Source organism: Rattus norvegicus, chromosome 9 (assembly GCF_021556685.1).
Source record: "Rattus norvegicus strain SHRSP/BbbUtx chromosome 9, alternate assembly SHRSP_T2T, whole genome shotgun sequence".
Classification (NCBI taxonomy): Eukaryota; Metazoa; Chordata; class Mammalia; order Rodentia; family Muridae; genus Rattus; species Rattus norvegicus.
The window spans coordinates 71,862,487-71,888,294 of record NC_141542.1 but is presented as its reverse complement, the minus strand read 5'-3'; the positions used below and the strand labels follow the sequence as shown (position 1 = coordinate 71,888,294).

At 45.3% G+C, this 25,808-nt stretch overlaps 1 protein-coding gene across 1 annotated transcript in view; it reads left to right on the top strand.

Annotated features, from left to right (window-relative positions):
- The first annotated feature begins 5,624 nt into the window (after window positions 1-5,624).
- The window catches only part of Rftn2 (raftlin family member 2), a 55,979-nt gene continuing 35,795 nt past the window's right edge, over window positions 5,625-25,808 (top strand). The window contains 4 exon segments of the mRNA NM_001431326.1: window positions 5,625-6,262; window positions 17,211-17,394; window positions 20,259-20,370; window positions 24,636-24,903. Of these exon segments, the coding sequence (NP_001418255.1) occupies window positions 6,124-6,262; window positions 17,211-17,394; window positions 20,259-20,370; window positions 24,636-24,903 (703 nt within the window). The 5' untranslated portion in view covers window positions 5,625-6,123.

The following is a 25,808-nucleotide window of genomic DNA, read 5'->3' as shown; positions in this document are numbered from 1 at the left end:
GAGAGTTCTATGTCTTCATCTGAAGGCAGCTATCAGAAGATTCACTTCCAGGCACCTAGGAGGAGGATCTTAAAGGCCACACCCACAGTAACACACATACTCCAAAAAGGCCACACCTTCTAACAGTACCACCCCCTGGGCTGAGCACATACAAACCATCACAGCCCATGACCACACCAGCCACTGGCCGTTTGCCACATTTACAATAAGAGACTTGAATCCCTTCCTTTTGAGTGTGCCTTGAGTGATTTACAAATAAAATCACTTAAAAGGTAATAAATTATTTGTCCGTGTTTGAGGGAGAATATCCATATTTTTAAAATAATTCAAGAGCGGGAAAATAACCCTTACAAAACTCTTCACAGGGGAAACTTAAAATAACAAATGTTTCTTGATGAGTGGTGCTGTGGGAGGTCCAGGACAGAGGCTACTCAGAATCCTGAGGCTGGTGTCAAGGCTCTCACAGACACCAAACCCAAGGGTGTTCGGCCCTTATATAAAAGGATGTAGTATTTGAATATCATACACAACCATCCCCACTGCGCCAACTCATCTCTAAATCGTGCGCCAACGTTTAATAGTAAAAGGTAGTGTGTACATGCCTCGAGCCTATCGGCCTGTTGTGTTCAGGAACAAGAACAAAAATGTCCGTGTATGTTCGGTCCAGTCGCAGTTTTCTTTTCTTTTTCTTTTTCTTTTTCTTTTTCTTTTTCTTTTTTTCCGGAGCTGGGGACCGAACCCAGGGCCTTGCACTACGACTGAGCTAAATCCCCAACCCCCAGGCGCAGTTTTCAAAACACATGTTCAATATGCATTTGTTTGACTATCCAGATGTGAAACCAACAAATAGGTAGCGATAGTTGTTAATACAGGAACATATGCCACGTTAATACACGAAATGATTTTCAAATATTGTTAAAAGTCAACAAAATTCTGTTCTTTTGCAACTATAGGGAGAAATGGCCTAAGTGTTATTCGGTTATGACCTTAAGAACCTACCATTCCTCTTGTTATAAGGGAAACCCTTGTGAGTAGTGATGCCTTTTGTCTTAGTCAGGGTTTCTATTCCTGCAAGTTGGGGAGGAAAGGGTTTATTCAGCTTACACTTCCACACTGCTGTTCATCACCAAAGAGAGTCAGGACTGGAACTCAAGCAGGTCAGGAAGCAGGAGCTGATGCAGAGGCCATGGAGGGATGTTACTTACTGGCTTGCTCTCCCTGGCTTGCTCAGCTTGCTTTCTTATAGAATCCAAGACCACCAGCCCAGGAATGGCACCACCCACAAGGGGCCCTTCCCCATTGGTCACATTTTTTTTTCTTTTTTCTTTTTTCTTTTTTTTTTTTTTTTTTTTCGGAGCTGGGGACCGAACACAGGGCCTTGCACTTGCTAGGCAAGCGCCCTACCACTGAGCTAAATCCCCAACCCCTGGTCACATTTTTTTTTTTTGTTTTGAGAAAACTGAGAAATTGAGAAAATGCCTTATAGCTGGGTCTCATGGAGGCCTTTTCTCAAGAGAGGTTCCTTTCTCTGTGATAATTCCAGCTTGTGTCAAGTTGACACACAAAACCAATCACTATACCTTTAATCCCAGAACTCTGGATCTATGAGTTCAAAGACAACCTAGTGTATATAGTGAGTTCCAGGCCAGCCAAGGCAATAATGTGCTTCCCTTGCAAGAATGAGGATCTGTGTTCAGTCTTCACAAGCAACATTTAAAAAAAAAAAAAAAAAAAAAGCTAAGCATGGTAATATCACAGTGAGAGGGAGAGGGAGACTTGTAGCTGCCTCAGGCTTGCTTGGCAGCCAGTCTAGGCTATGCAGAGTTCCAACCAATGAGAGACACGGTCTCAGAAAACAGGGAGACACTGTGTGCTGGTGGCACACACCTTTGATCCCAGCACTCGGTAGTCAGAGGCAGGAGGATCTTGGTGAGTTCAAGGCCTAGTTTACAAAGCATGTTTCAAGACAGCCAGGGTTACACAGAGAAACCCTGTCTCAAAAGAAAAAAGAGGAGGTGGGGACAACTCCTAAGATAGGACACCTGAAGCTATCCTCTAGTCTCCATGCAGCACGCGCACACACACACACACACACACACACACACACACACACACACACACACACACAAAATAATAATAATAATAATAATAAGTACATACACAATAACACTATATTATTGCCTAATAATATATAATTATATAATGCTAACTACCCAATAGTAAGAGCTGCATCCAGTCAGCATCACCATCAGTTGAACTCAGTAGCCGTCTTTCTAGCCCCCTTCATTATATTTAAAGCATCCTCCTCAGGCTGTACCACTGATCTATCTAATATGAAAATGGATGTCTTTTGATTCCATTTGGCTATTTGATTCCCTTTTGCCCCCTACAAAACAAAACCCAAGCATTCCAAGTCCTTAGCTTAGTCCTTTACTCATTCCCAGATTAGTTTTTTGCTTTGCTTTGCTGTGCTGTGCTGTGCTGTGCTGTGCTGTGCTGTGCTGTGCTGTGCTGTGCTGTGCTGTGCTGTGCTGTGCTTTGCTGTGCTGGGCTGTGCTGGGCTGTGCTGTGCTGTGCTGTGCTGTGTGTGCTGTGCTGTGCTGTGTGTGCTATGCTGTGCTGTGTGTGCTGTGCTGTGTCCTGTGCTGTGCTGTGCTGTGCTGTGCTGTGTCCTGTGCTGTCCTGTGCTGTGCTGTGCTGTGCTGTGCTGTGCTGTGCTGTCCTGGGCTGTGCTGGGCTGGGCTGGGCTGGGCTGGGCTGGGCTGGGCTGGGCTGTGCTGGGCTGTGCTGTGCTGTGCTGTGCTGTGCTGTGCTGTGCTGTGTGTGCTGTGCTGTGCTGTGCTGTGCTGTGCTGTGTCCTGTGCTGTGCTGTGTCCTGTGCTGTCCTGTGCTGTGCTGTGCTGTGCTGTGCTGTCCTGTGCTGTGCTGTGCTGTGCTGGGCTGGGCTGGGCTGTGCTGGGCTGGGCTGGGCTGGGCTGGGCTGTGCTGTGGTGTGCTGTGCTGTGCTGTGCTGTGCTGTGCTGTGCTGTGCTGTCCTGTGCTGTGTGTGCTGTGCTGTGCTGTGCTGTGTGTGCTGTGCTGTGCTATGCTATGCTGTGTGTGCTGTGCTGTGCTGTGTGTGCTGTGCTGTGCTGTGCTGTGCTATGCTGTGCTGTGTGTGCTGTGCTGTGCTGTGTGTGCTGTGCTGTGCTGTGCTGTGTGTGCTATGCTGTGCTGTGCTGTGCTGTGCTGTGTGTGCTCTGCTGTGCTGTGCTATGTGTGCTGTGCTGTGCTGTGCTGTGCTGGGCTGGGCTGGGCTGGGCTGGGCTGGGCTGTGCTGTGCTGTGGTGTGCTGGGCTGGGCTGGGCTGGGCTGGGCTGGGCTGGGCTGTGCTGTGCTGTGCTGTGCTGTGTCCTGTGCTGTCCTGTGCTGTGCTGTCCTGTGCTGTGCTGTGCTGTCCTGTGCTGTGCTGTGCTGGGCTGGGCTGGGCTGGGCTGGGCTGGGCTGTGCTGTGCTGTGATGTGCTGTGCTGTGCTGTGCTGTGCTGTGCTGTGCTGTGTGTGCTGTGCTGTGCTGTGTGTGCTGTGCTGTGCTGTGTGTGCTGTGTGTGCTGTGCTGTGCTGTGTGTGCTGTGCTGTGCTGTGCTGTGCTGTGCTGTGTGTGCTGTGCTGTGCTGTGCTTTCACGTTTTATGTTCTGGCAATAACTGCTCAGTGTTGCCCATTTGTGCCGTAGTGTCTCACAACTCTGGCTTTAGCTATGTGCTCCTCTTCTGCAGGCACACGCTCCCCCTCCCTGTCAGTCCTCCGTACACTCATCCTTGAAGCCATCCAGAAGATGGTCTGTCCCATATGTTCCTGTTGAGTCATCTTTTGTATCCAGTGCTTTTTTGAGCGCCTGGAAGGGGCAGGCACTTGACAAAGGTAATGGATACTTAATAACTCCAGTCACTGTGACTGGTACCAGTGACCATCAGAGGTACCATTGTTCTTGTAAAACAGCACCACAGCCCATTCTACAGAAAAAGGACATGAAATATGGCGATCATGAATCTTCGTAAACAGTCATATGAGCCACTCTTTCTGTCTACTGTTTGATTCATCTAACTTACCTAGAATTCCCTCCCATTGACTATGCCCATCCTTTAACATGGAGACCACGGAATGGTCTCCTATACAAAATACCTTTGAGAAGTAAAATATTTAAAGTAAGAGGCAAAAGATGACAGTGATCTACAAACTAAATAATCCACACACGCCCCCTTCAAGGGTTTTCATGTGCAGCTTAATGGACTGAAATTTTTCTTCACACTGGCATTCTCCAGGTTCTCCAAGGAGATCAGGATTTATTTCGTAAACAGTTGAAGTGGGGCCAAAATCATTTTTCCTCTCCTGACCGTCAGCCGGGCCTCGTAGGAGCGCCCTTGATAAACCCACTGCCTTCTGCGGGCAGAGCGCTAAGGCAGATCAGGTTGGCTCTCCGTCTTTAAAACCATCCTGTGGCAGACGTCGCACCAGGGACATTTTAAAAGGAAAAGAAATTGGTACTCAGAGAAATCAAGTAACCTGCCCAAGGGCATGTTCGTGGTAAGCGTGAGAAGGAGAATCCACGCACAAGCGGTCTGCTTCCAGGGCTCAGAGTGGCTGGAGCACACCATCCTGGCTCTGGCGTGACCCAGCAGTAAATGTGCACCACCGTGGTTCCTTGCAGCAAATCGCCATTGACATTACAAATAAGATTAAATGAGTCACGTCGTCCACGTTTTTCTTTTAACTAAGGCTATGTTGAGACCTGTAGAGCTATGGTCAGTCGCTACTGTAAGTCCTCCAATAGGGGTGTTTTAAATCCTGGGCACTAGGCTGGAGAGCTGTCCGAGACCTGGGGGCAGCGGCTGTGGTCCCAGCACTCACATGGTAGCCACTTGTTACCCCAAGTCCAAAGGATCTGACCCCCTCTTCTGGCATCCAAGGATCCCTACACTACACACATGCATATACATAAATAAAATAACAAACCAAGAATGTTGGGGAAACTAATTTCTCATGTAACTGTCTCTTCTTTGCAATTATGTAAGATGTTTTTCCTTTTAACTATTTTTTTTCTTTTTCATTAGTGCATGCTAATTAAACAAAAGAAAAGAAAAACTAAAATCATGGTGACATTTCTATACATTTATTCAATGTACTTTGACCACATTCACTCTGTTCTCTTCTTTCTTCCCAAAGTCTTTATGGAATGTCTTACGTTTTTGTGCTTCTTTTATACTTCGTGGTTTTAATCAGCACATTTTTCTGGCAAAAGAAAATGCTGTGTGGAAAGAAGTTTTCAAAAGTTCCACCTAGGACTGAAGTGCTTTTCTAGGATTCTCTCATCCTCTCTTCCTCCCTCCCTCTCTCCCTTCCTCCCTCCCTCCCGTTGTTCTTCTGTTGGACTCCAGGGTTTCCTCAGAAAGCTCACTTCCTTTCTGGAACTGATTTTGTTTCCAACCACGTTGAAAATCAATCTCAATCTCTCTCTCTCTCTCTCTCTCTCTCTCTCTCTCTCTCTCTCTCTCTCTCTCTCTCTCTCCCCTCCCTCTCTTCTTTCCTCTCCCTCTTTCCCTCCCTTCCTTCCCCTGTCCTCCCCCCTCCCTTCTGCTTCCTTGGTAGAAGCGGGGAAGTGAGCTTCAGCACAGGACAGACCAGAGAAAACAGAAAGAACCGCATCACTTTGGCTGACTTTATCTTCTTCTATCCGTAGATAATCACACCAGAGTTGCCTTTAATTCCGTTTCTGGACACCTCTTTTCCATTCAGCCAACTGGGTGAGACAAAGCTGGTTGGTGCCCTGAGCCGCAGAACTCTGGTAGGGGGCTGGCTGGCTGTAAATTGACGTGGCATGGAAATTCTCCACTAAGTTGCAGCAGCTTGCGAGCTCCTCAAAGACCGAGCCCAGCCTCTGGGAGCTAGAGCTAAACCACGGGCTCAGTGACCTTACAGAAGAATGGATAAAGTCCCCAGCTCTGCGCCTCGGACCCGCCGTTTCCTTTCTGGCTATCTGTCATTTCGCTGAAAACCAAGTCAAAGTCTGTAACTTTGTTTTCGCAGCTTAAACAACAAAACTGACTGCTCTTGCCCCCGCAGTCTGAACTCCTTGGAGACTTGCCATGGGGTGCGGGCTTAGGAAGCTGGAAGACCCTGATGAAAGCAGCCCTGGAAAGATATTTTCTACCCTGAAGAGACCGCAAGTGGAAACAAAGACAGAATTTGCTTATGAATATGCACTGCTGGATTTTACTTTACAAGGTACTCCTTACTGCTGTTGTAGCTATTATCCGTTTCCAAACTAAGAGGATACTAATTTTCTGAGGTGTGGACCTGTGGATTCTTAAGCTCTTTCCCATAATGAAATTGGTCCATCTAACAATGACGCTTTGTTTCTTAACTATATTTGGGAAGATTTTGTTTTGTTTTGTTTTGTTTTATGTGCTTTTTAAAAACACGGCTTTATGTACTTAACAAAATTTTTAAAAAACTACTTGGAAATGTTCCTTTCATTTTTAAGGCACATGGGACAAATATTTGATTTCTAGGCCAAATTGCTGGAGCCTTAATGACAGCTTGTGTTTTGAAAAGATTTGAAAGGCAGGGACTGCGGGGCTGTGGGCTGTGCTGCCTGCATGAGTCGTCCGAGCTCCACCAAGGCAGATCTGAGGTGGCCAGTGTGCTGAATTTAGTGTCGCTCATGTGATAAGTTGAGCAAACTAAAGGTGGAGAAAATTCTCGTTGTTTTTGTTTTTGTTTTAATGGGTAAAAGTGACCTCCTGGAAGGCACTCCCTCTGCTGGGTGCTCCATCGAAACACAGAAACTCTTGTTCCAAAAAGTTGGAAACACAAACAAACAAGCCCAGATGGCAGCTCCGGCAGGGCTGAGGTGCCTCCTCTTGACCCAAGCCTTTGCCTCTGTCCTCTCATGGAAACTCTGAATACTGACTGCTTCAGAGTCCCTGAGACACAGGACAGCAGTGTTTAAAACAACGGCATCTTTAATTACGATGTGCCAGAGAGAGAGAGAGAGAGAGAGAGAGAGAGAGGGAAAGAAGTGAAATTTAGAGAAATATGCTTGCTGAGTTTAGTTCTTTGATTATGCATTCCATTAGTTGATAGAAAACTGAACTATTTATCCGACTAGATATTGCCTCTGCCTCTCCACCACCACTGCCGCCCTTTCCCTTCTGGAAACAGTGTGTCTTTGTGCGGGAAGCAAGAGCAGCCCGTTTTCCTTTGTTAAAAATTGAACTGGCCAGCAAGCCAAATTGGGAAGCCCAGAAGATCTGTACCTGTGCTTCAGACATATTCATCAACTATTTTGATCAAAGAAGCCAAGTAAGGATGAGGCTGCCAACAGGAGAAAAGTTCATATTCTCAGTGGTTTTTGTTGTATGAACATACACTGCACTGAGTTAGTGCTGATGGAAAAGTAGCCAGATAGTCATGAGTTTTTATATGCCGAGAAAAACCCTTGTGACAGGGTGCTTCTAGAGTGGGGTTCTCACCCTTACCTTACAGACGCATAGGATGTAAAATCATCCCTTTCCTATGTATTCCTGAAGCTTTAGGCCAGAACCCTGGACTTCAGAATTCACCTTAGGATTCTGACGCACAGCTCACCTTAGGACTATAGAACTTTAAGGAGTTAACATTTTTCTGATGCATGCCATTCCAAAATGTTAGTGCCTCCAATAAGTTTGTATTCATGCGATTGTCTTTGAATCAAGAAGATACACAGCTTTTATTCAACGGTCCATTTTGGTTTTATCAGAAGCCCTTTCCTCCGTGAAAGGAGCATAATTTCCACCTTCCACTCTAAATGTTGCTGTGAAAGGGTGATTTCACTGTAAAGCCCAGGCATGGGTTTGATGTGCGCATGCGCACACTGAAGCCGGCGCATGTCTATAGGTAGCATCTGCTTCCTATTTGGTACAGGCGCCTGGTCTCTGGGGCCCATTTCTTCCCAGTTCTCCCACACGTTCTTCCTTGGGGTTTTTGTTCAACCATTTGTTTTGGTCTTGCCTTTGCCTTTGCTTCAGAAGGCAGGACTCTGTGTACCAGGCCAGCTCTGCCCCCTCTTCCAGGCGTAGTTAGCCTGCCTCTCTCCTCCAGCCTTTGACAGCCACCTGCCTGCCACTCCAGTGTCTATGATAGTGAGTCTGGGTGGGCTAACACATGCCAGCCCTCTGCTTGGCACTGGCCATCCCTTCCTGGGATTGCTGGGAAGAGAACTGAATAGCGGCTGCTCCTAGCTGCCAGGCTATGCACAGTGAGAAACCTTGGCAGAAACAAAATGGCCTGTAACAGCTGTGTGCATTCACAATGAACCTATCTCTTACTTTCCTCAGTTTGGCGGACTTTTTGGTTTTTGTTTTGTTTTGTTTTGTTTGTTTGTTTGTTAGTTTGTTTGTTTGTTTTTTCCTAAACAGAAGTCATGGAACAGAGAATAAAGTTTAAGGAAGGAGCCTTCCAAGTCCCTATGTTATGTTACAGTTTATCTTGAACAAGTTGTTTCCCACTCAATTCTACCTTTCTCCCCTTCCCCAATCATTGCATTCCCCAAACAAATTCTGTTGTGCCAACTTTCCATGGTAGTGTATGTGTCTTAGAATTTTACTGCTGTGAACAGATACTATGACCAGTGCAAGTCTTACAAAGAACAACATTTAATTGGGACTGACTTACAGGTTCAGAGGTTCAGTCCACTATCATCAAGGCGGGAACATGGCAGCATCCAGGCAGGCCTGGTGCAAGGGGAGCTAGGAGTTCTACATCTTCATCTGAAGGCAGCTAGCAAAATACTGGCTTCCAGGCAGCTAGGGTGAGGGTCTTAAAGCCCCACCCCCACAGTGACACACCTACTCCAACAGGACCACTCCTTCTATTAGTGCTACTCCCTGAGCCAACCATATGCAAACCATCACAGCATATATTGTAGCAGAATGAAATGTAGCTTTTATTCACTGCTCAATGGTTCAGAGCAGCCCCTCTATTGTGGGTACACACTCTTGTCACTACCCTCTTCCCACCCTCTCACCAAACATCCAGCCTGGTGCAGGCCAGTCAGCAAAATGCTTGCTGTCCAAGCATAGGGACAGAGCCCCACATAAAACCCAAGTGTGTCAAGTGACCCCAGCCCCAGGGAGACAGGCAGGAAATGTCTGGAGAGCACTGTCCCCCCAGCCTCGCCAGTCTATGAGTGCCAGATACAATGAGAAACCTGCCTGTCTCAAAAATTAAGGTACAACGTGATTGTAGACAGTGACCAGCTGTCAGCCTCCACATGATGTACACACACAAACACACACACACACACACACACACACACACGTGCACACACACATGCATACACACACCAGATTCAACCAGAAAACAACTTAAAGTCCCCGTCTTCTCCATCTCCCATGTTCTCTTTACTGCTCTCCATAGCCATTCACTTCCTCTCTCTGCTTTCCCTGCCCTCCACCTGCAGTGGCTTCTTTGTTGTTTGTGTTTAGTTTTGCTTTTTTTTGTTGTTGTTTTATTAGTTTTAGGGAGCAAGGGGGTTTCCAGTCATTCCTTACATCTCAACAAGGAAAATAATAGCATAAAGATTAGGCACACAAAACTCTAGTCCAGTGCCTCTCAACCTTCCTAATGCTGGGACCCTTTAATATGCTTCCTATTCTGCAATGACCCCAACCATAAAATCGTTTTCATTTCTACTTCATAACTATAATTCGGCTACTGTTATGAATTATAATGTAAATATCTGATATGCAGGATATCTGATATGCAACCCCCTCAAAGGGTTTGCAACCCATAGTTTGAGAACCAGTGCTCTAATCATGGGTCATGAGTTCCTGGGTCATGAGCCCTTTTCAGCTGCCGTCCAGATCCCTTAACTATGAACAAGGATTCTAATGATACTTACATCAGAAAGCTGCTTTAGATATTAAAGGAAATGACAGATGATGACCCACAAGGGAGGTACTCACTAAAGCTAGCTGCTCCTGTCCCTCCTGTGAGAACACCTCTATCTCCAAGACTGGCATCGACCTCGCCCCTTTCCTTATTTAAAGACAGTTCTTACTCCTCTTTGTATTCCTAGCTAGTATTGAGGGGCACGTGAAATAAAGTCTTCAAAAGAGGGAGTCTGGGCCCAAAGTGTGTTAGCCTGGTCTGGGGCACAGCTGTAAAGAGAATAACTCAAATAACACCATCAAGGCAAGAGCACAGGTTTAATACAGAAGGAGTCAGTTATGTGGAGTGTTAGAGAACACTCGAGAAGAATAGAAATGTCACTATACAGAGAATGCACTGAAAGTCAAGAAGAGTTAATACATGGTCAGAAATAGAGGTTTAAAATAAAAACCTTGGCATGTTGGTGTTTGCCTATAATCCCAGGCGTAGAAGACAAGACAGGAAGACTGCATGTCTGAAGCCAGCCTGAGATACACAGCAAGACTGGTCAGAAATAAAGAAGAGGGGTGAGGAGACAGAGATGGAGGGAAATTTTGCAAGTCAAGTTGCATTTTGCATAACTGTATCAATCTAATAAACTCCAGGACACATTCCCCTGGCAGTCAAAGGATTTGTAAATGTTAAAGCGCTCCTGGGGGGCTGTGGGGAGCAGTAACTAGTGGTAACGAGATCGACTGAATCCTCTCAAGCATGGATGTAATATCTATTCTTTCTTTTACTAAGCTATATAAGGTGTCCCGTTACGTTTGAAATGGTCACACAGCCCACCCGAGAAAAGATAACAAATCTCACAAACACAGACTATTGTGGAAAAGAATCCCATCCTGAGTCTGTAGAGGAGGGGATCTCTAATAATAGCACTCAGCTGACCCACGCATAAAACTGTCAAGAGCTGGGAATGAAGCTTAGTTGAGAGTATGTGCCTAGCATGCATGAAGCTTTGGGTTCAGTTCTCTGCACTGCATAAAACAAAGTGTGAAGACATAGGCCTGTAATCCCAGCACTGTGCAAGTGGAGGCAGAAGAATCAGAGGTTCAAAACTATTCTTGTCTACACAGCAAGTGAGGTCCTGACTCAGAAACAAAACAAGAAAACAGACAATGAGTAGACATTCCTGTTTTCTTCATCATCTCTGCAACCTCTTTTCCTGCCTGTGCTGCTTGTATCAGGGGAAAAGTACACTCTTAGTACCTCTTGTGTACACTCTAAAATTGCCTGGTTCTGTGCATATGAGCAGACTACCTCTGCAAGAGCTCCTGTGGCAGGAACTGGGAAGGAAGCATGCAGTCACAGCGTTCTTTCACACTATGTGCTGTGATGCAGCCTGGGACTGCAGAGGCCAGGAACCTGAGTGGGCAGGTCCAGAAAGACTCTGGAGAAATGCCACCTCATCCAAGATGTAAAGAATGAGTGAGACTCTGTCCTGAGTATTTAAACCAGCACTACAAGACAATAAGGAAAAGACAGCTCAATAAAAGAATAGACAAGAGGGGGCTGGAGAGATGGCTCAGTGGTTAAGAGCACTGACTGCTCTTCCAGAGGTCCTGAGTTCAATTCCCAGCACCAACATGGTGGCTCACAACCATCTGTAATGGGATTCAATGCCCTCTTCTGGTGTGTCTGAGGACAGTATACTCACATACATAAAATAATAAATAAATAAATCTTCTCACATACATAAAATAATAAATAAATAAATCTTTAAAAAAAGAATAGACAAGAATCTGGACAGACAAATCAGAAATCCAAGTGGGCAAAAGACATATATTCCAGTCACATGCATATTAAAAACCACTACTACAAAACACCCAGAATTGCTAAAATTTTGAAAGAATGCCAATATCAGGTGTAGCATAGTGTTATAATCATTTGAAAAACAATTGACATCTTCTACTTAACTGAAGACGTGCCCAGGGCCCACGTACACCGTGCAGTGCACGAGGATGTCCATGTCAAGCAATGGGAATTCCCAAACCATGGGCATGAGTGACCATTGGACTGCAGACTCCCACTAACGGTTTCTTTAAAGGACCAAACTATAAGCATGGTAGGCTTTCTGCACCGTATGGCCTCATTCACACTATGGTAGAGCAGCCAAAAGGGATACACAGCTAAACTCCGTGGCATCCTGTGCTCCCACCCTTAGAGTGCAATGAAAGCACAGCTCTAACTGCTCACGGGCAAGCCCAGCACTGCGTGGTATAGCATGAGTCACTGAGTAGCCACTGTATGATCCTGTTTCACAAAGCTCCAGACATCTGCCAGTTGCCTGGCAGTATAGCCCAGAGACAGGCTGCACATGGTCTCTGCTTGACACTAAATTGTAGAGATTAGGGATGTCCTCCTAGTCTCCCACACTAAGGGAAGAGCAAGGAGTGATAGTGGACAGTCAGGCTCAGTTCAGTGGAGAGAGAGAACCAGGATTGGAAAGGGTAGAGTGGGAGGCCTCGGGAGAGCAGACCACTTCTTTTAAGTATGTTCAGTGCTTGCTGTGTGTGTTGTACCCACCCTCTGGAGAACAGTTGATAGAGTGGATGGGGTATGGATGGAGACAAAGCAAACAAGGCAGAAAGTCAGGGTGACTGAAGGCCAGAAGCAAGAGGAATTCTGTGGCCTGAGGGGAGCTTCCGTACATGGAGGAGAAAGCAGACAAAGGCAAGTCACAAGATTCCCAAAGTGCCATGGAGTCTACTGTCATGTGTCCAGTGCCAAGCAAGTTAGCACACAGCTCTAATTCCAGCACTCGGAAGCCTGGTGCAAGGTAATTATACCCATGTTCAAGACTAGCCTGGACTCCTAAGACCCTGTCTCAAACTACAAGAAGACAGAAAAGAAAAAGAAAGGCTGCCTTTATGTTACTTCATTTAATAACACTGAGTGACTTCAGTGGTGGCCAGTTTCATTGATAAACAAAGGTTGAGGTGTTATTTACATGGTAGCCTGTTTCTTGATTTCTTTTTTTTAATTTATTCATTTATAATATATAAGTACCCTATAGCTGTCTTCAGATACACCAGAAGAGGGCATCGGATCTCTTTACAGGTGGTTGAGAGCCACCAAGTGGTTGCTGGGAATTGAATTCAGGACCTCTGGAAGAGTAGTTGGGTGCTCTTAACCACTGAGCCATCTCTCCAGCCCATGTTTCTTGATTTCTTAAATCACATAATCCTCTTAACAGCCACACGTTAAGATACTTAACAGTCTGTCATAGTGTAAATGAGTGGTTCTCAGTCTGCGGGTCTCCACCACATAGCAGATATCCTGGATACCGGCTGTTTGCTTTACCACTCACAACAGTAGCAAAGTTATAAGTGTGATCAAACAATGAAAATGAATGTGTGGTTGGGGGCTCCCCACAACCCGAGGGACTGAATTAAAGGACAGAAGCATCAGGAAGGTTGAGAACCATGGTTTGACTGATCTCATGTCTGAGTTCACAAATCTTCAACAACTCAGGTTCAAACCAATGACGTTTTCCTTCCTGTGGGCATTTGAGTGCCCCGGTCTCCCCATCTTCCTGCCTGGGTTCCAGGTCAGCCTCAGAAATTGCTAACAATAGATCTCTCTCCTTGAGTTGCCCTATCAGGCAATAACAAACACCGTACAGGGTTTGCTGGGATCAAGAACCGGACATGACCTGTTCACCTAGGACTTGGCACTTATAGAAATTAACTCTGTTCTACAGTTGCTGGGGAGAAGGCGCGGGTTGCCCTTTAAAACTGTGGCAAAGTTGCTTGCTGGAGTTTGCACATTTTGTCTTCACTTAAGAAAACAATTTTAGATACATTTTATAAGTACAAGCAAGTCCTCACAGGTAGGTCGGCAGGAATGAACATATGTAGCTCGCATAGCATTACATCACCAGGGCCAAAGTTTCAGTGTTGAACAATGGCTCAGCCTTATGGAGTACGGCTTTGCATCCGTTTTAGTAATTTGGGTTGGGTTTTTTTTTTTTAAGGCCTCATGCCCAGCCTATCTTGAAACTCATTTATGTAACACAGTTAGTTTCAGAACTTGTGGTGATCCTTCTGTGGCAGCCTCCCAAATGGAGGGATGACAAGCATGAGGCACCATGTCCACTGCCTGGCATTTAAAGGTTCATTCTTTGAAACTTTTTAGGGAAGGAGTATGAAAAGAATCAACAGATACTCCATTTTAGAAGCTTCGAGAAGAGACAATGTTGTTCAACCCTCAACATGTTTTAGTAGCAGTAAACGTTCCCTTAGCTTTGTGTAAGTTTTAGAGCAGTTACAGACTGCTTCCTCACAACAGCCCTGTAAGGTATAGCAAGGCTTTTACAGATCATGTAGCATTCATTTACTAGTAACCAGCCACACCCACAAGGCCATAAGCACCATTTGTTCCTTCTTCCAAAGCACTTGTACAGCACTCGGGCAAGCAAGAGAGCTTGCAGCTGCTGCTCACTGCCTGTGCTGGAACCTACCAGAAACAACGGCTGCCTCGCCTTAATCTCCTGTGTTTAAAGGGTAATAGAGCTCTCATATCACTGCCCTACACGAGGACATCCAATCAAAGGCTTGTCCTCACAGCTGGGCCTGTCGTAGAGGGCGTAATTACACCACGTACTCCACTCTGAGGGCAGCTGAAAAGTCCTTGCTCTGCCATCCTCACAGGGAGAACAACTCGGTTTAGAATACCTCGCAGTTGTCAACGCCAACATGGCTGAAAACATTCAGACAGAGGGACGACATGAAAAGAGGTTCTCCACAAAACTTTTGAATTTGAGATGGAGATTGACAATAAGACCACTGTGTACACAGACACACGCGCGAACACACACACACACACACACACACACACATGTATATATATACCTACATGCACATATGCATATACAAACATATACACAGACACACACACACACACACACACACACACGCATGTACATACACACCTAATTGACTCCTACCAAGCCAGCCAGAGAAGCAAAACCAGCTCTGTAAAGCCTTTGGATAAAAGTCACAGAGTTTCTCTTCACCAAGTCCTGTCCTAGTTTGTCGTTCTGTCGCTATGGTAAGCACCATGACTAAGGACAACCTGGGAAGAAATGAGTTTATTGCGTCTTGCACTTGCAGTCATGACCCATCAGTGAGAGAAGTCACGACAGGCACTCCAGGCAGAAACCATGGAGGAAGATGCTAACTGGCTTGCTGTGTCTCACACGCTCTGCTAGTCTTCTCATACAGCCCAGGGGGACCTGACGAGGGATGGACTAATGAACCAGGCAAAGATATGGAATTTGGAGTTATTGATCTCTCTTCTTGGAATCCCTCAATTTCTCTCAAAAATATGCCCCCCCCCACACACACACACTTATATATGGCAAAGTGAGAATGCTAATGGAGTCTTTTTTCTGAGACAGGGTCTCAAACACAGCACAGTGTACACAGCAGAGGCAGGAATCTTGGGGTCGGGGACAGAGAAGGGGACGAAGGCTTATTGTGGTAAGACAGAGCAACAGGGGCAGAACTCCAGCTGTCCCATGTCAAAGTGAAGTGCACAAAGGGAGGCTGACAGGAGGACTGGAGATTTTTCGTGTCATGCTAACTTCTCCACTTCCTGCCCCATTGCCATGTGAGCCAGTAAATGGCTGTAATTTTCTTTAAAATCATGTACAATTGGCACCTAGTCCTAAAGATAACTTTATATTTTATTCTCTGGTCCTAAGAATTTGTTCCACATTATTGTATAGTTCCCCAGCTGCTTTCTTTGTAAAAGTCAGGGTTTGTAGACCAAACGTTTTAAAAACGAGTAAGGAAGCTTGCTACACAGACAGTCAGGGCCGGATGTTTGCACGGAGACCAGATGCTTCTTCAAAGTTCAGGACTGTCCTCTGTGTTCATGTCTATGCATTGTGATGAAGAAAATATTTTAGATGTAGGATATTAGTTGAAATGAAAAGGGGATAAAATGGAAGGGAATTATCTGTGAGGCGGGCGTAAGTCTCTGTAGAGCGCCTCATTTTCATTTGAGAAGTTGGGGTGACTGCTCACTGCTGTGGGGTTGTTCCATCATGGGAGACAGCGTGAGGTCTCGGGGCTTCTCTGACCCTTCTTCCTCATCTGCCCCTTAACCTGTGCTCAGGCAACCAGCAACAATTCCGCACTGGGCTCCATCAGCCCATGCAGAGCCAGTGCAGCCCTTACTGGAATGATTTCATGTTTTCTCAGGAGCCAACTCCAGGTCTCCCTCTGGGTAGTAATCCTTAATTGTCCTTCATAAAGTGAGAAGAATCCCAGAAAACGGAGCTATTTCAGTGAGAACTTGTAGAGTGTGAAGACATGTTCTCCCACTGCCTACCAGTTCCCTTTTCTCGTCTCGCCACACAAGTACGTTCTTACAGAGTTCCAGAGATGTGGGGGTTGAGGGTCACTTCAATTACATGGCAGTTGCTTTTAAATTTCATCTACAGGGGTTGGGGATTTAGCTCAGTGGTAGAGCGCTTGCCTAGCAAGCTCAAGGCCCTGGGTTCGGTCCCCAGCTCAAAAAAAAAAAAAAATTTTTTTTCATCTACATCTAGTTCTGTTCTCAATGATTTCTGTCCAGGAAATACAATGTCTCCCCTTTTTAGTTTTTAAACTTATAGAGACTGTATCTTTAAGAAACCATGCATCTCTTCCAGCACAGTGGTGCACTCCTTTAATCCCAGAACTAGGGAGACAGATCTCTGTCAGTCGGATCTCTGACAGTTAAAGGCCAACCTGGTTTACAGAGCATTCCAGGACAGCCAAGGCTACAAAAAGAAACACTGTCTCAGAAAACAAGAGAATACTAATGCTACTGAAGTAGTAAAAAGAACTCAGGCGTCTCACCCTAGCCGTAAAAACTATTGCTCTTTAAATTATTATTTTGACGTATGTCACTGATATCTTTTAAAGACGATACAGTCACTTAGATAAAACTCTACGTAGTAATGCTTTTGGTTGAAAAGGGAACGTGTAAAGTATCCTGGCCCTGGAATGTTGGCAACATTGTGTACCTATCAGCTGGGTCAATCACCTTTGCTGTTGTCTAAAATGGGTTCAGTCTACAGTCATACTACCCTGGACACGTTTGATCTCACTTGAAATGGGAAATTTATAACACGCGTTGGTGTGTCTTACTCGAAATTAAGCCATGTGGTTGTCTCTCTTACTCACTAACATCATCACATAGATAGAAATAAGATAGAATGCAATATTCCCAGTGTAAAGTTTTCTTTTCACTCTTGGTATCCCAGCTTCCACAAATCCAGAAGTCATCAAGATAAATTCAGTCCTGGATATAGTTGCCAAAGTGGAAGACTATTATCTTAAGGGCTATGTTGTTGGGGCCATTCACCCTGTTATACAGCCTGTGGGGCAGCGGAAGCACCTCCCAGCAAGTCATCTGTACAGGGCGGTGCTATCCCGAGTGAAGCTAAGGTAAGCACAGCGCTGGAGAAAAGTCATCGGGGCAGTTGAGACTGATGGCTTTCTTCAACCTTTTTTTTTTTTTATTGTTGTTCTTGTTGTTGTTGTTGTTGTTTTAGAGACAGCGTTTCTCTGTGTAGCCCTAGCTATCCTGGAACTTACTCTGTAGATCAGGCTGGCCTCAAACCCAGAGATCCAGCTGCCTCTACCTCCCAAGTGCTGGGATTAAAGGTGTGTGGTTCCACTAGCCGGCAGGCTGGCTGGCTGGCTGGCTGGCTTTCTTTCTCTCTCTCTCTCTTTCTTTCTTTCTTTCTTTCTTAAGTCTAAAAGAAAAGAAAATCTGAAAGAGTGATGGAGGATGATAGAGACTGATTCAAGGTACATTTTGTGGGGGTCGATGTATGGAACCCCAGCACTCAGGAGGGTGGGTGAGGCACTGCTGTGGGCTGTATGGGAAGATCCTAGCTCCAAAGAAGAGAACCAGAACAACCCCAACCCCCATCCCCCCAACCCCCCATCCCCACCCACCACCCACCACCCACCCCCCACCACCCACCACCCACCACCCACCACCCACCACCCTATCCTCCCACCCCCATCATTGTCTTTACTCTTTGGAGGCAAATAAATACCAAGGGAGGGTGTGAGCAGCAAGGGGAAGGGGAGATAGATCCAAGAAATGCCCGGTAAAGCTGTATGTGTAGTAACTCCTATAGAAACCCCCAGAAGATAAGGGTCAGCAATTAGCCGAAGCAAACTGGCCAGCCTAGGCAGCCTCTCTCAGAGTTCTTCCACCTACCTGTGTTCTCCTTAAGAATGGCAGCTGGGGGGGCTGGGGATTTAGCTCGGTGGTAGAGCACTTGCCTAGGAAGCGCAAGGCCCTGGGTTCGGTCCCCAGCTCCAAAAAAAAAAAAAAAAAAAAAGAAAAAAGAAAAAAAAAAAAAAAAGAAAAAAAAAAAAAGAATGGCAGCTGGGGGGGCTGGGGATTTAGCTCAGTGGTAGAGCGCTTACCTAGGAAGCGCAAGGCCCTGGGTTCGGTCCCCAGCTCCGGAAAAAAAGAACCAAAAAAAAAAAAAGAATGGCAGCTGGGGTTGGAGAGATGGCTCAGCGGTTAGCAGCACTGACTGCTCTTCCAGAGGTCCTGAGTTCAGTTCCCAGCAACTACATGGTGGCTCGCAGCTGTCTGTAATGGGATCCGATGCCCTCTTCTGGTGTGTATGAGTACAGTGTAATAAATAAATAAATAAATAAATAAATAAATAAATAAATAAATAAAACGGCAGCTGAAGCTAGCTTCCTAAACCCTTCATAGCAGAAAGAACTACCACACCAAGTTCTTATAAATTAAACAGACATATTGGCAACGTTTTCCCTAAATCAAATGGAAGTTCTTGGGGTTCTTGGGACTGAAGTTCTTGGGGTTCTTGGGACTGAAGCTGGGTTTTCACAAGCAAAATGGGGTCTCAAGGTCCTCCCTTTCAGGATGAGTACATAGCTCAGTGGTGCGACACTTGTGCAAGGCCCTGGGTTGGAGTCATAGCTCCACAAGAAAGCAGCTGTCTTAGTTACAGTTCTGTTGCTGTGAAGAGACATCATGACCAAAGCAACTCTTTGAAAAAGAAACTATTTAACTAGGGGTTGCTTGCAGTTATGGCGGGGCTGGAGCAGTAGCTGCAGGCAGAAGGCAGAAAAACAAACACTGCCCAGCTTTTGAAACTTTAAAGCCCTCTGGCAGTGACGCACCTACTCCAGCAAAGCCACACCTCCTAGTCCTTCCTAGTTGATTGACAACGACTAAGTACCAAGCAGTTGTTTGAGGGCTTGCCTGGAGGCTCTGGGCTCATTTTCTGGTACCACAGAAACCAGAAATAGGCTCACACACCTGTCATCCCAGCATTCAGGAGGGTCGAAAGATAAAGTCATTTTCTGCTACATATTAAGTTTGAGGCTGGCCTGAGACACATATGAAGTTACCTTTAAAAAAAAAAAAGCTGGGTGGTGGTGGTGTACACCTTTAGTCCCAGCACTCAGGAGGCAAAGGTGATCTTTGAGTTCAAGTTCAAGACCACCCTGGTCTACAGACCACAACAGTCAGGGCTACACAGAAAAAGCCTATCCTTGGGGGAGGTTTTGTTGTTCACTGCTAAAGATCAAATCCAAGATCTTGCACATTCTAGGCAGGTACTCTACCACTGAGCCACGTCCCCAGCCCCTTTAGTCTTGTTTATAAGAGGCAGTGACTATTTGCTGCTATTCAGTAATTACCTGTGTGCGTGTGTGTGCCTTCACAAGCACAATTCACACACATTCACACACACACACGTATACACACACAACCCATGCACATACAGGCACACACGGGTGTGCATAGACTTCAGCCTTTACTACAGTACCAGTGTTTCCATTCCAAGCACTTCTAAGCACGAATTTTTACATTTTGACATTTTTACACTGTAGTAATGCTTTTCTGTCCTGATTACAGATCCATCAACTGTGTATAAACCACCTTTCCTGCTTTTAGTATTACATAGGCTTATAATGACTACAACTTGGCTAAAGTTAGTTCAGTAAGGAGAAGGGAAGAAAGCCAGATGTGTTAATCTGCATTTAAATAGGATTGTCCTGCTTCCATGTGTACTTGTGCTTCTGTCCAACAACAGGCTCTTTAAATTAGGGATTTAAATCGCTGGGAGGTTAAATTACAGAAATGTAAGGTAACAGAAATCACTGAGTGTCTGTGCACTTTTGTTGAGATAAACATCGGAATGAAATAACGAAGTGATAGCCTTGACCTTACTTTCGAGTTGCTCCCGGCTTTCCGCTGGACCAAGCTGGAAATTGGTAGCTTGCCTCTGACTGCACGCGTCTTCTTGCAGCTCCAAGCATTCAGCCGCAGGCGGACAAAGGCGCGCCAGGCTTGTGATAGAGGAGTGCCCGCTAACGTGTGAGACGCAAGGGAACGACTCTGCAAAGGAACTCATAGACAAGGTACTTCGTGAAAAGGAACCGAGAGTGCCTTCCTCCGGGCAGCTAAGAAACACTTTCCTTTCTTACCTGAAAACCATGGGGAACCCAGGCATGGTAACACAGGCCTGTAATCCTGGCGCTGTGCAAGGGGACGGACCTTGAGTGCAAGGTCATCCTCAGCTACCCATGAGTTCAAAGCCAGCCTGGGCTACAGAGGAGAACCCAAAAGATTAAGAAACCAATGATGATGTATTCCACAGAATTCAAAATGGAGAGCATGTGAGTCAAACTATAGAGCCTAAACTGCCTTAGCCAGGATCCTATGGAAGAAGAGCTGTAGAACGAGAGTTTTGAAGGGGCTGTCAGGCTGGTTTATGTAGCACGGTCTAAGCAGGAGAGCAAAGGCTCCATTCATACTGGGGCCGCTTCATACCCAGTAGCAGATGCCGCACCAGTCCCAGTTGGATGCCGAAGGCCTGGAAAGCCGCTAGTCTTCAGTTCCTTTTTGAAGGCTGAAGAAGCTGGGTTTTAATGTCAGCCAAAACCAGCAGCAGGGATTTGCTGCCAGCGTAAATGGACTTTGCATCACATGAGGGCAAAAGGCAACTGCTAGGAAGCTCTGCAGCTCCATTTCCTCTTATCTGAGCCGGCGCCTAGGGTGGTCTCCTCACTTCCGTTAAACTGAGCAAGAAAAGTCCTCTCAGGTGTGCCCATCAACCTGACTGTTAACTGACTCCAGACCCTGGCAAATTGACCACCAAGAGTAGCCATCACAGACTCGTACATAAGAGCCCGTAGAACAGACTAGCGGTAGCAGAAGGAAGTCCCGCTGCGTAAGGGAAGCTTAATGACAAATGTAGCAGCAGGAAACAGTAGGAATACCTCTATTTCAGTCAATGCTTAGGGAAGCAGGGAATTGTTCTGCGGAAAGTAGATTCCAAAAGTTTCAGATGAGATAAAAAGATTTTCTTTTTTTTTTATATGAAAAATATATGGAAAAAAAACCAAAAAGTAGACACATTCAACTGTTAGCAAAAAAAAGCAAATCATGTTTATTTTTTAAGAAAAATTAACTTGAAAAGAAATTGAGGGAAAATTACAATAATGTATACTTTGGAAGTTGCATAAATAAAAAATTGAACACTAAATGTAGATTGACGAAACCAAAAAAAGCCCTATATACCATAAATATTCTAAATTGATGGGATTTTTTGTTGAAAGTTGTTTTTAGTCACATTGGCATTCTTATAAGTTCTTAGCTTTTATTTGTTTGTTGTTGTTGTTGTTGTCTTTGGTTGCCGTGGGTTTTCGTTGGTTTTGTTTTTAACAGTTTACTATGTGCCGTTAGCTGCCCCAGGAACTCTCCCGGAGACCAGCGGTTCTCAGCCTTCCTAATGCTGTAGTTCTTTAATACAGCCCTCATGTCATGATATCCCCAGCCTGAAATTTATTCTCATTGCTATTTCAAAACTGTAATTTTGCTACTGCTATGAATAATATTATAAATATTTTTAGAGCTAGAGGTTTGCCAAAGGAGACCCACAGGTTGATTTTTAGACCAAACTGGCCTTGAACTCACAGAAGTCAGCCTAGCTGTGCCTCTGTGTGCTGGAATTAAATCAGACAGCCCCACACCCAGCTCGCCTTTATTTAATTTAAATATATAGCGTCTACCCAAGGCACTTCCTTTCAGGTAAAAATTGTGAGACTGGAGTGAGGTGTGCAGACTCTCATCTACAGGCCCGTGAGCAGGTAAGGGGCTGAGGCAGGGAGGCCCTGGGTTCCAGACCACCCTGGGTTACAAAGAGAAAAAGAAACAGTGAAGTTTGTTTCTGTGCTGACTTGTGGAGGTCACCTGTGGTTTGTGCCCGGCCACCAACAGCTGCTAACCATTGCCCATTTAGGTACAGGGTTGCCACTCAGCTGTGCTGGTAGGAAAATTCCACCATTTACAGGGTACATGAGTTGTTTACTGCTACTATTCTGGTTTTGTTTTGTTTTTCCATTCTGGGAATATATCCACTCCAGACATTGTCGTTTGAAACAAAAATGAAGCTACTAATTGAGCCTTGATAGGCAACGGTCAGGGCACTTGTTTTGAGTCTAACTTCCTGGAAACAGTTAAAGACCTGCTTAAACAGGAAGGCGCTGTTGTCTCAGCAATTAGAGTAATGGATTCTCCTCGAGGTGAAAAGCTTCAGGAAGTATACACGTGAAATAGCCAAACATTGCCCTGGGCATGCACAAGAGCAACTGGTGAATGCCAAATATTGTTTTGAACAGCCACGTTGTGTGAGGACTTGATTGTTGAACAGCTAATGTTCAAGTCAAACTTTAACAATATATTAATGTCTCCTGTTTTTACTCTGTTTCCTTGTTTGTGGTTCTGAGGCTTGAACTTGCATGCCCCGTGCATGCTGGCATTCTACTCTACGCTTGATCCCACCCCTGACCGTTCTATTTTTAATATTCAGTTTGCATTTTTTTTCCTCGGGATTTTAAAGCACCACATTTAAAAATATCAGTCGTCCAAGACAGGCAAGACAGAGCAAGAGATAAGGCGTGGCTCCCAAAGCTGATGACCAGGGTTCAATCTCTGGAACTCACGTGATAGAAGAAGAGAAATAACTCCTGCCAGTTGTCCCTTGAGCAATACATGTGCATCACACCGAGGCACACGCATGTGCATATGGACACACGCAACACACACAAATAGATAGGTAGGTAGATAGATGATAGATAGGTAGATAGATAGGTAGATAGATAGATAGATGATAGTTGATAGATAAATATAATTAAAATTATTCATCCTCCAAGTTAAAATGGAAAAGACATCAATACATTTGTTCACAGACTTTTCCAGGAAAAAAGAAGTATGTGTTACCATAAGAAAGAAAGGTTTACCTGAATGTCTCCACTGAAACCTATACCTAGAGAACACTGACAAGAAATTTACCCTTCCAACTTCCAGAACACCAAGCCCTCCCATGTACACCTGGAAGAGGGAACTTCGTGGTCTAAGTAAGCACAGTATTACCTGTCAGAGTGGACTCCGAGGGAGGAAGGCAGGCCGGCACAGTCCAGGGTTCTGACTCCTGCCATTGCCATCATCCCAGCTGGCTCCCAGAAGCTCCTTTGATTGATTGCTCTGCTTTTTCTTCAGTTCTCCCTGAAAAAAAAACATTTCATTCTGTCAGGGTTTCCATGTAACTTCAGGATAACACTTAAAACTTTTAGTTTAGATGTTTAAATCAGTGACCATGAAAAAACCAACAGTGCTGAGCCAGGCATGGTGACACAGGCCTTTGATCCCATGCTCAGGAGGCAGAGGCAAGCTGATTGAGCTCTGAGTTCAATGCCAGCCTGGTCTACAGAGTGAGTTCTTGGACAGCCAGGGCTACACAGAGAAACCCTGTCTTGAAAAACCAAACAAAAACCAAAATGAAAAAATCTTCATTTTTGCTTATTTAATGAGTACTTACAAAGGCAGTGAAGAGGACACAGCCTCTGCCCTGGGTGGGTTACTGCCAACTGAACACAGGAAAGAACACTGCCACCCATAGGTCTCGGGCAGTGTATGCTTCGAAGAATTAAGATGATTGTGTCACAGGCATGAGAATGGAAATCACTATTACTAAGACCCCACATTATTTCACAGATTTCAAGCCACCTGCTTCAGAGACTGCTTCTTGACTGACAGGATAAATCTAATTCTGTGTATTTGGCCCAGGCTAATGACAGACATCAGGCAGAGGCAGACTGGAAAGCTTCATTACAGGGGCTGTGAGTTGGACTCAGGCTTTAATTGTACACATTTATAAGAACTGATCTTCTAACATCTTTCTGAATCAACATCAAATAGTGCTGTGTGCCTTCTGCTTTTCAATTAATGTCTTCTTTAATAGCGAGGGTGTATTTGTTTCAGTTATTTTGGGAGTGTTCTGGAATAGTCTTTAATTTCGCTCCAACTGGAAAGATCACTGTTAATAGCCTCCAAAAACCATGCTATAAAATTACTAGTTCTTGCCAAATATGGCAGAATTTCGGAGGAAAATACGGTCCTGTTTTTATCATTTCTAAGCCAGATCACTTCTGTTTGACAAGTCCTGGTGAGCCTGAACTCAGTCTTGGAGGCAGTGTACTTCAGGGGTTCTCAGCTGGCTTCTAGGTGTGCCTTGGTTACTAGTCAGTTTACTGTCCTCTAATGGCCTCCTCGGAGACTGGAAGCTAGTCGGCTGGGTCATACATGGGCTTTATCTTGGTCCTGCCGTCTCTTTAAACCTCAGGTTAATGCTGCTGCTAAGAGAGGGATGAGATTTGTCGGATTTGTACCGCAGCACTGCTCGCCATCTAAGCACTGCAATGGTGCCAGCCAGGATGGAGTTGCCGAGTCGGAGCTGCACAAGAGACAGGGTTCACAAGACAACTGCAAAAGCTTGAACGACGGCACCTTGTGGGAGAGTGGAGTGGAGGAGGAACCTCAGCCTGAAAGTGGACAGCATCAGACTGAGGGAAACAGCAGCCTCAGCTACTCTAACCCAAAGCGGGGAGAAGGTAACTGCATACTGTGTGTGAGAAGAGAATGTATTCTTAGGTTCCCCAACCCCAGAATTATTTTAAAGAACTAAAAGACGAAGTTAATGTCAGAGGATCACAGGGATAACAAACTAATCTAAACTTGTGGGTTGTTTTTAAGTCATTAGAGTGTGGCAGGACAATGTTTCAGACACTGGTTCTCCCGGTGGTCCAGCGAGTCAGTCGCTCTCGCTCGCTGACCAAGGAAGCAGCTTGGTAAACAGCGCGTGAGAATTTCAGGGCAGGCCTTTCCTGTTTCATGCGAGCTTTTCCCCCTTGGAATCCAAGAGACTTGCTTTGATCATCGCTAGAATCTATGACAATGGGACATGACAATGAGCCAGTTAGTGTAACAATAGTGCCCACAGCCAGAAATAACCACAGACTATAGTTTTGTTCTTCTCAGCCAAGTCTCAAGTTTTCCCAAGAAATTGAGAGTATTTAGCTCTTTTATTTTTGACTGTGTAAAGTTCCCTGACATCTTTGCTGGAATGCTCTTATTTTTAAGGCAACAACATCAAAGAAAACTAAAGACTGTGTAAACTGTGAGTTACATGGGCTCTGGAGACGCTTTCTAAAAAGGGGATGGTTACAGGGCCTCTCTCACGGGTTATAAAAAAGGGGAACAGCCCAATGCATGGCACAAACGAAACTCTAGCAAGTTGACAGATGCTCCTGACCTTTGACCTGCACTGGCCCAGGGTGCAGTGGAGTCTGGGCTTTTCGGTTCTGGGACATGTTCAGTGTCCTAGGCATCCATCTGAGCACTGTCTTCTAGAGAGAGAACAGAAGATGAATTGAAACAGTACATTGTTAAAGTTGGGTTGGGTTGGCTCCTATTTGTTTTTTGATTGTTTTAGGTTTTTTGTGGTTGTTTTTGAGCT